The sequence below is a fragment of the Glycine max genome, chromosome 3 (genome assembly GCF_000004515.6).
Source record: "Glycine max cultivar Williams 82 chromosome 3, Glycine_max_v4.0, whole genome shotgun sequence".
Taxonomy (NCBI): Eukaryota; Viridiplantae; Streptophyta; class Magnoliopsida; order Fabales; family Fabaceae; genus Glycine; species Glycine max.
Window position 1 is genome coordinate 37,527,610 of NC_016090.4, and position 13,194 is coordinate 37,540,803.

The window sequence follows — 13,194 nt, forward strand, 5'->3', positions numbered from 1 at the left end:
AAGGTGATTATGGCTTCTCCGCCATCAACCATTGATCCATCAATAAGTGTGCGTCAACCAGAGTCATCAGTCAGCTCCTCCAGTGAGGAGACTGTTGGATTTTGACTAAATCATGACAAAAATTAAGCACACCTTTTTGTGTTTGTTACTAGTTTGTTTCACTGTATGCATGTGTTTTATATTGTCTTATTTTATGCAAGTTAGGTTTAACGACTGTATTAGATTAAAGTTTTAAAAAATTATTTTAACATAAAAAAAAAGTGTTGTGAATTTTTAAGAATGTGTGAAAATATTATGACTTATTATATTTTTTTATAAGACTTTTATGATAATTTAGATTTTAATGAATTTATATTATAAGAATTTAAAAGGATTTTGTGAACTTTTAAAAACACATTTAACATTACAAGAGTGAGTGGAAAAAAATAATAAGAAATTATGAGTTTGGATTAAAAAAAAAAGTAAAATCAATATAGTTTTTTTAATCTTTTAATAACTAAATTGATTTTAGCTTTATATCCCCCTATACTAACCATTCTTACAATAACATTTTCTCATTTCCACTTTTGGATTTGAACAATAAATTTAAAATTATACGTTGATTTTCTGATTTTTTTTTAATTATTACAATTATTTCATAATAAATACAATGATATGTTTTAATGGGGTAAAAGGGAGTGGTGAGGGTGAAAAATTTGTAGAAGGATTAATAAGTTATGTGGATTATGAAATTAAAGGTGATATTTACAAAAAGATTGTGTCAAGCAAGTGATGAGCATAATTAATATAAGGAAATCATGATTAGTCTAACACATAAGACAAACATTAATTTAGAAAACAAATAGAAAAGTGCAAAGGGAAGAAGCATATTTGATATTTTTATATTCCAAAAGAATAGAAGAAACTCATATGGCATACACATCTTGAAGAATATTAAAGAGATAAGAGTGCATGTGTGGCAAGAAAAAAGAAAGCCTCATAACCAATAGAAAAAAGAAAGAAAAGAATCTAGCAAAATCTCAAGGTTTTGGATGAGATTGTTTGATAAATGTTTTATACTAAAAAGTCCAATGAAATCCATCGAAATTCTTCTTGAAAAATAAACCATCAAAATTTATATATTTTTTAATACCAAAGGACTTTTTATAAGTTATAAAAAATCATAATTGAGTGTCACCGGATTTTGTTGCCCTCATTTAAAAATCTTAAAAAGTCTTAATTGATTATCACAAAACTGATTTATACCATTTAAAAATCTTGATTGAGTACTTTTTTTATATAAAAAAAAGTTTTTTAAAATCCTTTGAAATCTTAATCCAATACACTCCCCTTTATTTTTTTGTTGTATTTATAATTCCATTTAATTTTAAAAAAATATTATACAAAACGGAAGGTATAATCTCAATGAAAACATATTTTTGTGAAGAGTATTTTTGTCAAAAAAAAAACAGAAGTAAGGTGATTCCAATTACAAAAAACAGTGTGCGAATAACAAAAACCAAAATGTATTGGTCTCCCCAAACAGCCGAACACAAGTACATGCCCAACAAAATTTTGTTTTGTATTTATTAAAAATAGGATTTTGCTATTTCCAGTCTCCTTTATTACTATTACGCTTTTTTTATATATATATTTCCAAAATTATCCTCCTTTGCATTCAACCTCCTCATTTGGGTATTGTTCCCTAATTACAACAATTATCTCTTCTTGGCACAACCACCAGAATCTCTAAATTCAACAAGATCCCGATATATATGTTTTTTTTATGTATTCACGAGTTGCAATTTCAAAGTGTTCTAATTAATTTTGATGTGGGTTCAAATCAAGAAAACCATTGAACCCACAGATCAGGTGCCTTTGCTTCTAGAAATATATTCAAATATGGTTTTCTGACTTAGCATCAACATCCGAAGCATCACTGTGATCAATTATGCTTTCTCCGAAGAACTTTCTGATTTACCAGAATCTCCTCCAACCTTCCCCTCATCTGACAAGCTACCACTTACATAGCCTTTTATTTTATTGGGGGCTTATGTTTAAGGCTTGCACTAAAATTAGAAACTAAAACACTTTACCCATTTCCTTTTTTTTTGCACAAAATATATGACCCTTAAGAAGCAAATGAAAATCAATTAAATGTGCGAGATTTGTTTAGTAACAATGAAGTCAAAAATGGAAATGCAAATTTCGCCCATAATTCCACAATTTCAAAACATAGTCCAAATTTAAAGCACGATAAGGAAGGAGACATAACACAAATACCAATTGTCACTACATCAAGGACCACCACATACCAGGAAACCATTTTCAAGCAAGGAAAATTTCTTTTCACAATTGCAGATCAGAGTTAGAACTTCCTCTCCCACCTCTATTTTCTCAGAAATTCTAAGACTTGTTGACAGCAAAGCAACAAAGGTAGAAAAGCGTCCTTTCACGGAGAGATATCATGGAGAAATGAAAGGGAATGTATTTTTGGGTATTTTAGGAAGAAAAAATAAAAAGAGCAGTGTGTTAGTAATAAGGACGAGTAGAAATAGCACAAGCCTTAAACATATGCCCCCAATAGAATAAAAGGCCTAGCCTTGTTTCTAATTAACATTTGAAGTCGAAAATGGTTTAAGATTAAAAAAGAAAACATTTTTGCATAAAAGATGTGATAAGAACATTACGATTTTCCCTTAAAAAAACATTACGATTTATTTGTAAATAATGAAATCATACTTTTTTTGATTTTAGTTTTAAAATTCGTTCTGTAACTTAATTTTATCATAAACTTGTCCTCTATCTTATTAAGTCCATACATCACTTTTTTATTCCTAAACTTCGTTGATACGAGGCAAATTTATTATATAGGGTTTCTTTTAAAAACAATTTACGAAACAGGGTCTGTTTCGAAACAAATTGCAATGGGGTCTTTTATTTACGTTGATTCCGCCATTCCTACTGGCGGCAAGCATGTATCGCCATTGGCAACAGCGGCATGAAGGCGGTATCGCCAGTAGCACCAGCGAGATAGGTGCTGACTGGGCAAGAAGGTGGTATCGCCAGTAGCACCAGCGAGATAGGTGTTGACTGGGCAAGAAGGTGGTATCGCCAGTAGCACTAGCGAGATAGGTGCTGACTGGGCATTCCGCCAGTAGCACCAGCGAGACCATCACGCACGCCTTCTTCACGTCTTGCATAGCTTCTGGCTTGACACAGCTTAGGTCACTGTTGTTTGCAGGTAAGGTCAAATCCAGGCTAGGGTTCTATTCATTTGCAGGTTAGGGTTCTTCTCATTGCAGGCTAGGACATGGCATAGTAAGGTTCACATGGGTACAGTTTCATTCACATGCGCCTGTAATTATTGTAGAGAAGATTATGGGTGTAAATTGGCTTTAAATAAGAGCATTTCTAACAAAAAAATTTCACACAATCAAAGATAGTCTGAAGAGAGAAACAAAGAGAAACAACGCAGTCCAAAGAGGAGAGAAACAAAAGGGCAGTTTCCAGAATTTTGCTATTTTATTCAAAGTTAGTGATTTATTTAAAATAAGAATATTTTGTATTTATTTAAAAGAATGTTTTTTTATTGATTCAATTTTTTAAAGCCTTCTTTCATTTTGTTTGAAGTGTAGTAATTTTGTGAATTAGATTTTTTATTTAAAAATAATTTGCAGTAATTATTTGTAAGCCTATATTTTTAATGGTTTTTGTGTTTGAAATTTTTTAAGTGTAATTCTTCCATTTATAAGCCTTCCATGTTGTGTTTGAAAATTTGTTGAAGTTGAGGAATTTTTCATAGAGCAACCAAATAGATTTTTGTAATTTTATGATTGACAAAATATTTATTTGAAGTAATAATTGTTTTTTTAGAAAAAAAATTGAACGTGAAATTTAAGCGTATTAATTATTGTAATTAGGTGTTACAAATATTTAACTGATTGTCTTATAGTTTAAGCGTATAATTTTGTGAATTAGATTTTTTATTTAAAAATCATTAGCAATAATTAGTTGTAAGCCTTTTTTTTTATGATTTTTGTGTTTGAAATTTTTTTAAGTGTAACCCTTCCATTTATAAGCCTTCCATTTTTTGTGTCTGAAATATTTTTGAAGTTGAGCAATTTTTCATAGAGCAAGTAAATACATTTTTTATTTTTATGATTGACAAAATATTTAATTAAAGTAATAATTGACCCTATTAGAAAAAAATTTGAACGTGAAGTTTAAGCGTATTAATTATTGTAATTAGACCTTAGAAATATTTACATGATTCCCTTATAGTTTAAGCGTACTAATTTTGTGAATTAGAATTTTTATTTAAAAATTATTAGTAGTAATTATTTGTAAGCCATTTTTTTATGGTTTTTGTGTCTGAAATTTTTTTAAGTGTAACCCTTCCATTTTGTGTTTGAAATTTTGTAGAAGTTGAGAAATTTTTCATAAATTATTTAATTAGAGTAATTTTTTTAGAATAAAGTATGAATGTGTAGCTTAAGTTTAATAGAGCAAGCAAATAAATATTTTTATTTGTATGATTGACAAAATATTTAATTGAAGTAATAATTTTTTTTGTTAGACTAAAATTTGAAGGTAAAGTTTAAGTGTATTAATTTTGTGAATTAGAATTTTTATTTTAAAATTATTATGAGTAATTATTTGTAATCCTCTTTGGTCATGGTTTTTGTGGCTTAGAAATTTGACGTGTGACCGTTTCGGTTATAAACTTTTGTTGATGATATTTGTGAGTTAAAACTATTTAGAGGTGACTCTTGAAGTTTTTGAAGTTAAGGAATTTTTTTTGAATTATTTAATTTGAGTAATAATTTTTTTGTTAGAATGACGTATCAATGTGTAGTTTAAGTTTAACAGAGGAAGCAAATAGATTTTTTTATTTTTATCATTCTCAAAATATTTAATTGAAGTAATAATTGTTTTATTTAGAAAAAATTTTTAACGTGAAGTTGTAGCTTATTAATTTTTGTAATTAGCTTTTTTAATTTGAAGTTATTTTAATAATGTTTAATTATTTACAAGCCTTTGTTCATGGGTGGACAGACCTTACAAATAATTATCCAATTCCCTTCTAGTTTTTTGAAGTTAGAATGAAATTTTAATCTGTAGTTTAAGTTTAAGTTAGTAGATGAAGCAAGCAAATACAGTTATTTATTTTTAAACTACTATTGTTATGATTAATTATTTTTAATTTTCTTCATGTAGGTATATCATGAATTCAATTATTACAGTGTTGTATTTCAACGGAAGAGTATTTGAAGACAATGATGGTGTAATATTTGAAGGCAGTAAAAAGGTCATTCAGATAAAACGCGGAATTAGTTTCAATGCTTTGAAAAAAAAATTGGAGATAAGGTAAAGTTAGAAAATAATGAAATTATTTCTACTATAAGTTGTAGATTTTTAGTTTCAGGAAAATATGTTGCGTTGCAAATTTGTGATGACGAATATGTTGAAACTATAATCGAAAGTTTTCAACAACAACAACAAATGTCAGTTCTAGAATTATACGTAGAAAAGGATGTTGCTGGTGGTTCTATGTTTCATGCTGCAAATTTTGTTACGTCATGTGGACATAATGTACCTCATCATGAGTCGGAACTGCCAAGAAATATAAGCAATTTACATGACGATGAAGATGATGATGATGATTATCTGACATCTAACTCATACGTTGAAGAGTCTTTTGATGAAGATGATAGTGACGATGGAATATCTGATACAGACGATGAAGTCACCGACATCGTTGAACCAGTTTCAATTGTTCACCCAATCGAAGGTAAATGTTTGTGAAATACAAAATTAGTTGAATACATCTATCTTTTTATGAGAATTGTATTTAATGGTAACTAAATAGGAGTAGTTTGTTGACGTGATTTTTTTTATAAAATATTAGATGTACCAGAAATTCAAAATCCATTTTGAAATGATGTTATGCATTATAATAATATCAATTGGAGTCATTCATACAGTCAATTTACATGCATTTGCATATCCAAATTTGCCTTGATTCGACAACATTTGATTTAGTAAACACGTACATGAGCTATATGGCATGGCAAATGCATGTAAATTTTTCTTACTGCATGTAAAATTAAAAATATAAACATTGCACGGTCATATCCATCTCTACTAAAAAAATTAAAGAATATATTAATTAGTTGGAGAAAATATTTTTATTTAATTAATAATTATAAAACAACATTTTATTTCCATTTTAAAATAAATTTATGAAAAAGGATGAGAATAATATAATATTTTTTATATTAAAAAAATCTTTCAAATAATAAAATTTTTATGTTGATGATTGATCTTTGGATATGCTAATGAATTCATGTGAAAGGAATTTTCTATCCATATGAGAATAGAATTTTAAGATAAGAGACTAAACTTCTTCCTCTAACAACCAATCAAGTGGTTAAATGAAGGAAGATTTATTAATCAATATAAGTATTGTAAGGAATTTTTTTTAAAAAAAAGGGCGGAGTGGACTCTATCAAGATAATTTATGATCACCTTTTGCTACATACACAAAGATAAAAATGATAAATCTGTAGAGTTAATCAAATATTTATATATGATTTTATTACCTTATGCTATTGTTAGAAGACCTTACATTATCTATATTGTTTGTGTGTGTGCTCATTTTCAAGTTAATCCTAAGAAATTACGCCCTATGATTGTTAAAAGAATCCTCAAATATTTGGTAGGCATCACACCTATCTTTGGATATATCAATTAATTCATGTGGAAGAAAACTTCTATACATCCATATGAGAAGAGAATTTTAAGATAAAGAGACTAAAGTTTTTCTTCTAACTAACAATCAAGTGGTTAAAGGAAGGAAGATTTATTAACCAATATAACTATTGTATGGAATTTCTATATAAAAAAAAAAGGGTCCAATGGACTCTATCAAAGTAATCTATGATCACCTCTTGCTACATACGCAAAGATAAAAATGATAAGTATGTAAAGTTAATCAAATATTGAGATATAATTTTATTACTTTATTCTATTGCTAGAAGACCTTTCATTATCTCTATTGTTTGTGTGTACTCATTTTCAAGTTCATCTTAAGGAATCACATCCTGTAATTGTTAAAAGAATCCTCAAATATTTGTTGGAAACCACACCTAGAGAAAGGGATGACAATTGTATGATTGTATCATACCTTATGGATACTTAGAAAGGATATTTGTGATGAGTATAATAAAATATTCACTTAAAGGAGATGAACTATATTATATTGTTTGATGATGTTACACTATTTAATAAAAGATTTAAAAATATAATTTATAAAAAAGATATATGATGGTCCTGTTAAGATTTTTTTTGATCATGTGTTAACTTAATGGGTTGTTTATATCATTATTACGTTATCAATTAATTATATTACTTGATAATAATATCTAAAATAAGAAATTTTAAATTTTACAAAAAATATTTTTTTAAAAACTAAAATCAAAAACACCTTATTTACCTAGAAGTAAAAAGTTGTTTAAGCTTAAATTCAATATCTGACAATAATTAAAGTCTATCGTTTAGAATTATAGTCAAAACTCTGCTTTAAAATATAATGCATAGTTTTTTTTATAAAAAAAATACATCTTTCTGAAATTGAAATGATACGTATCTTTAAGAATTAGTCAACATCATGTGAATCGGTCATGGTTCAATAACGTACGTAGTTCAGTGTAGTTGAAATTTTTTATAAGTATTGATAATGTAAAAAAAAAATTATATTGCCATTTTTAAAGTTAAATTATAATTTTTGTCTTTTTTTAATTTTCGATCTGTGATTTTAATTTTTTTGTTATTATTTTTCGTGACTTTGGTTTTTGTATTTTATAATATTCATAATTTTGATTGAATCTTTGATTTTACTTATGTTTTATTTTTTTTTATTTTGGTCTAATTTAATTCATTAAAATGTAAAAAAATAAATTTAAGGATAGAAATAGATGAAAAGAAAAAAAAATTAGAAATCTTGACCTACTAATGAAAGTTTAAGGACTAAGAATAAAATTTTAAAAAGTTTAAAAAATAAAAAAATATCAAATCCTTAATTAATGATTGATATGTAAATGTCACAACATCAATTTTCTCATAGATGACAAGTCACATTAACCATAAAGACTAAAAATATGAATGAAAAATAAATTTTTCAACCTTAATCATTCAACAAAATTTTTAAGAATTAAAAATAAAAATCCTAAAAAATTTAGGGACTAAAATTATACTAAACCTAATAAAATAAATAACTTCATAACTATTAAGATCACCTCAAGTAAAAGAAAACTATTATGTCCCTTCTTATGAATTTTTTATATATTGACTTTTAAATGTAATATTAACTATATAATTTAATAAAAGATATATATTAATTTATATCAATTTTTTTAGAGAATTAATCTATACCAAATAAAAATAATTATATATATATATATATATATATATATATATATATATATATATATATATATATATATATATATATACCCAGATTATTAAAGTTTAATTATCAATAGTTCTACAATAAAAAAAAACTATAAAATCATTAAATATTTGTTTCTTATCATCACAACCTCTAGCACAATAAATAAATTTCAATTTTATTTAATGGCATTATTACATTAACTATTTAACTTAAAGCAATAAATATGATAATGAAACTTAATTGAAATTAAAATTAAAATTTTATTAAATTTTAGACATACATGGAAGTTTAGCTTGCAGCAAAAGTCGAGCATATGAGCTGTCGGTGTACACTAATCAATTCATACTATGAGGGCAGAAAGCCAAAATCACGATTGGTTTGGACGGTGCAACACGAGTTATGGGTGGGACATGCATGTATAATGTAATGGTGTTACGATATCAGAAAGTTGCTAGAAATGGTGTTTGTTTTGACATTTCTCAGGCTTCTGGTTTCACTAATATTGGGTTGTTTAATATTTCTATATCTAGAATACAAATATATCATAACCCATTTATTGGTGATTCTAGTAGCAGCTGTGTACTGTTGGTACCGTTGCCTTATAATAATATATTTTTTGTCGATTGTCTTTTACGTCCACCTCAAGTTTCATTATCATATATATTTACCTGCACTCCCATGCCAAAGGAATGGACAAAAACAGAAGATAAGTTCTTGATCGTTGAAAAACGCCATTTCGACCAGTACTCCGAACGATTTCTCAAACATATACTAAAGCTCTGGATTTCAAAATCACGTACTCTATTAAGAACAAGAACATCGAGAATCAGAGATATATAGGAGAACTTATATACTCTCCCTGTGTTCTTTTTTATCTGTATTCTGACGTTGTTATGTAAAAATTAAGATTTGTAATAAATTATTTTTATTTTAATAAAATTAGTTATAGAATTTCTTATTTTTATCTCTTTTCCTTTTCACTTTATGATAAATACGTATGTAAATTAATATAAAATTAAGAAACAAGTAATGATTTATAATTGATAAAATTAATTAATTAATGTGATCTCAAACCTTTGTCAACAATAAACTAAAAGAGACAAAAATTTATCAAAAGTTCAACAATATAATTATAAAGAAACGAGGAGGTAGTATTATTTTTCGTGTGTATATATATATATATTACATGATTGTCATGGATATCAAGTTTTCAACCCCCGGGTCTCTTTCTCTATATCTATTCAATTGCAGAATACACATAATAATCAACGGTCTAAATCTCCAACAAAAAAAAAGGTGCGGCACATTATTCAGCTCACGCAACTTGTACTACAACAAAGACTTAAATTTTTAAGACTGGCACGTTATTTAGCTCACGCAACTTGCACTACAACAAAGACTTACATTTTGTGTACGACAAGACAACAAATTTATTTATAGTACTGAACCGAGGCATAGTTTTCAAAGGAGTAAATTAGCAACTTGGTATTTGGATTTATTCCCCCACCTTCCGCAGTCTAATTTCCGAACTTATTTATGTGAGTAAAACTTAGAAAATTGTATCGAGTTAGTTTAGATACAAATTTCCTAAAGTTTTTTATAAACTTCCTCCAACACATAAATTAGTTAAAAATCTAAATCTTGCTAAGAATAGGGTCTGTCATGAACTGAACTCCATCGTTAAAAATCTCGTGAGACGAAGAGCTAGTGGAAGAATAATGATACACATAAGCGTTGTATTCCACGGTAGCATCCCCTTTATGGTAATCGACCTTGACACTCCTAGCTAGGATATAGCCACGTGCGAAGCGAAACTCACCCGTGCCACCAATAATAGGCAACTCCCTCACCTCATTGAAGATTTTGTTTCTCCCCAACACACTTAAACTGCTACCGTTAAATTCGCCTTCTAAGAAGGTCAAGGCCATCCCCATGACTATCTCCAACTCCAAACCGGGCCTTTGGGTTGCGGATAGGTAAAACCCTTGGGCCTTACCTATCTGTTTGGACTCGACATCAGGCCCAATTGTTAATGGGTCCTCGATCACCACTTGGGACCCAAATGGAAGGGGAGAGTCGGCTACCACCTTGGGGGGGTCGATCACGAGATTAGAGGGTTTGTCGCTAGTAAAAATTTCATGGAAATAGAAGCGAAGGTGCGTGAGCTTCTCACGAGAACGTAGAAGGCTTGGAGAGATGCTTTGATGGTAACTGGCAGTGACGAGGGAGGAGAAAAGGAGGGTTAGGGCTAGGGGAATGAAGAAAGTTATGAAATTAGCCATGGAGGTAGGAGAAGGGTTGTCCAATTAGTGAGTATATACTGAGGTAGTGATGCTACTCCATGAGAAGATAGAGCACTATTTATAAGAAAGTTGAGATTTGAAAGTCTTTGATGTTTGAAACAACCTCATATTAATTATTGTATATGCATGTGCTAAAAAACAGCAACAAGTGATTCCTAGACGTTCGTCCACGTAGGTTGGATTTAAAATTGAATTAATTAATTGTGAGTCCAAGATATAGCTTTACTGATTATCTTTCGCTTAATCCAGTTGCATGGCTGAGATGATCCTCTATTATTATTTTTCTTGACAGATAACACTTTCCAAACAGCCACAATTATTGACCATTCAACTTTTGGATATTATTTACTGCAGCATACGCATGTGGGCAGTTTGAGGTCAAACGTTAAAGCACATGTCTTTGAAAAGGGGCAATGTAACCCAAATAGTCAACACATCTAATTTGGCTTATGGGCTACTTAAAGGTTTGAGTTCCATTTTCGATTTGGATATAAAATCATAATTAAAAGTATAATTTTATTTTCAAATGGACTCACCTACCCAAAAATGAAAGTTGTAATTTAACAATTGATTACAAATCTAACATATACTCCCCCATTTCCCCATTTCAAAATGATTGATATTTAAGATTTTTTACACATATTAAAAATAATAATAAATAAATTATTTATTGAAATAATTTTATTAAAACATTCTTATTCTCTATTAATTCATTACTTATAATTATGGAATTACGGAATGATTAATGATGGTTGAAAAATAGATAAATATTTTTTTATTCCTAATTATAATATATAATTGATTAATTTATGTTTATTAATTAAGAAAATTAATTAATTTAATTATTGGTATTAAATTTATAATACTTTTTGAAATATATCTTCAACTTTATTGAAAATACTCATCTTCTTCGATCTTTTTAGGGAAAAAAGAGATAATTCAAAGTATTTTATTCAAAATAATTAATGCACAAGAAAGATAAAATAAAATTTTATAATAAAGGATAAAAAAATTTATTAACTATGTCTTATAAATAACTACAAGCATTGTTTTTTTTTGCTGAATATGAATAAAGAACAAATATAGTACTAGACTATTAGTACATTTAAACAAATTTAAAATAAATGTTTTAATATCTGATTGAAAACTAAATTCATTAATATAAAACAATTTCAAACACTAAATCATAATATGATGTTAAAACACGTTACTGATCTAGAAAATTGCGTTAAAATTTTGAATCACACCATAAGCTAATAGTTAATAGTTATATGTTATATAAAAGTATAAAATCCATGACATGATAGATTTTGACGTTCAAGTAATTTTTCTCATAAAAATATAAAAAGAATGTTAAGAACCTTTCCTGAAGAACTTATATGATTTTCTGTAGCAGTGTAGCATATATAGGGATAAAAAAACTACTTATCGAACAACTGCTCAGTCTGCTCTGTCATAAAATAAAACGGAAGAGGGTTAGTAATATATTTTTATTATTAGTTATTTTTAAAAAAATTATAAAACTATTAGTGAGATTTATTGAATACGAAATAGAATTATAAAACTTTAATTTCTAATAAATTTCAATTAATAATAGAAAATGTGATAAAAAAATCTTTAAATTTTATAATAGAATTATTTGTTATTAGCATTTTTAAATGGGTTAGGTATTATTACCAAAAAAGAGTTAGGTATTCTTCATATAATTAAAATTTAATAAATAAATATTTTAAAAATAATTTAGATATAATTTTCTAAGCAATATGTATACTATAGAGGTGAAACTCTAATTCTAGTTTAAAAAAATAATATAAAGAACACTTAAAAAATCACATTTAAGTTTTATCGTATTAAAAATGTCTAAATACTTGCAAGATTGAAGAGAGTGAGAGTCTGACTCTCTAAATTGATTTTAATTTTCAGTATAGAAATAAATTGGTCTATTTAATATATATATATATATATATATATAACATTGGTCTAAGTTTTCAGTCAATAGCTATGTAGAAGTATAACATCCATGACATGATATAAACAAGATATCAGACATCAGTCCCTTTCCCGTATTTGTTGAACCATTGTCCTCTCAACAAACAAAATGAATTATGCTAGCAAAGTAGCAATATATTTTTTTAACATACTTTTTCGAATATTTCTTTTTTTAATGAATGTTATCACAGTTCACTCCTATCTTCCTGTATTAAATATTTCTTTTACTACATTATTAAATAAATATTTTGTTATAAATCATAAAATGATAAGACTAATTAAATATGAAATAAAATTTTGAAATTTTGTGTTTTTTAATAGTTTTTGGTTATTAATAAAGAATATATTTAATAAAGTGTGTTAGATAACGTGTTATTAGTATTTTTCATAGAGTTGAATATATCCTTAAATATTTAATATGTTTTCCAAATTGCAGGGTCAACTCAATGTAAACAATTACGTCCATAA

The 13,194-nt window shown here is 27.3% G+C and overlaps 1 protein-coding gene across 1 annotated transcript; it reads right to left on the reverse strand.

The window, feature by feature from the left end:
* Positions 1–9,576: 9,576 nt before the first annotated feature.
* On the reverse strand, positions 9,577–10,770 carry PTS-L4 (pterocarpan synthase-like). Its single transcript, NM_001249187.3, has one exon. The coding sequence runs from the start codon at positions 10,714–10,716 to the stop codon at positions 10,069–10,071; it is 648 nt and encodes a 215-aa protein (NP_001236116.2). The 5' UTR covers positions 10,717–10,770; the 3' UTR covers positions 9,577–10,068.
* Positions 10,771–13,194: the final 2,424 nt, after the last annotated feature.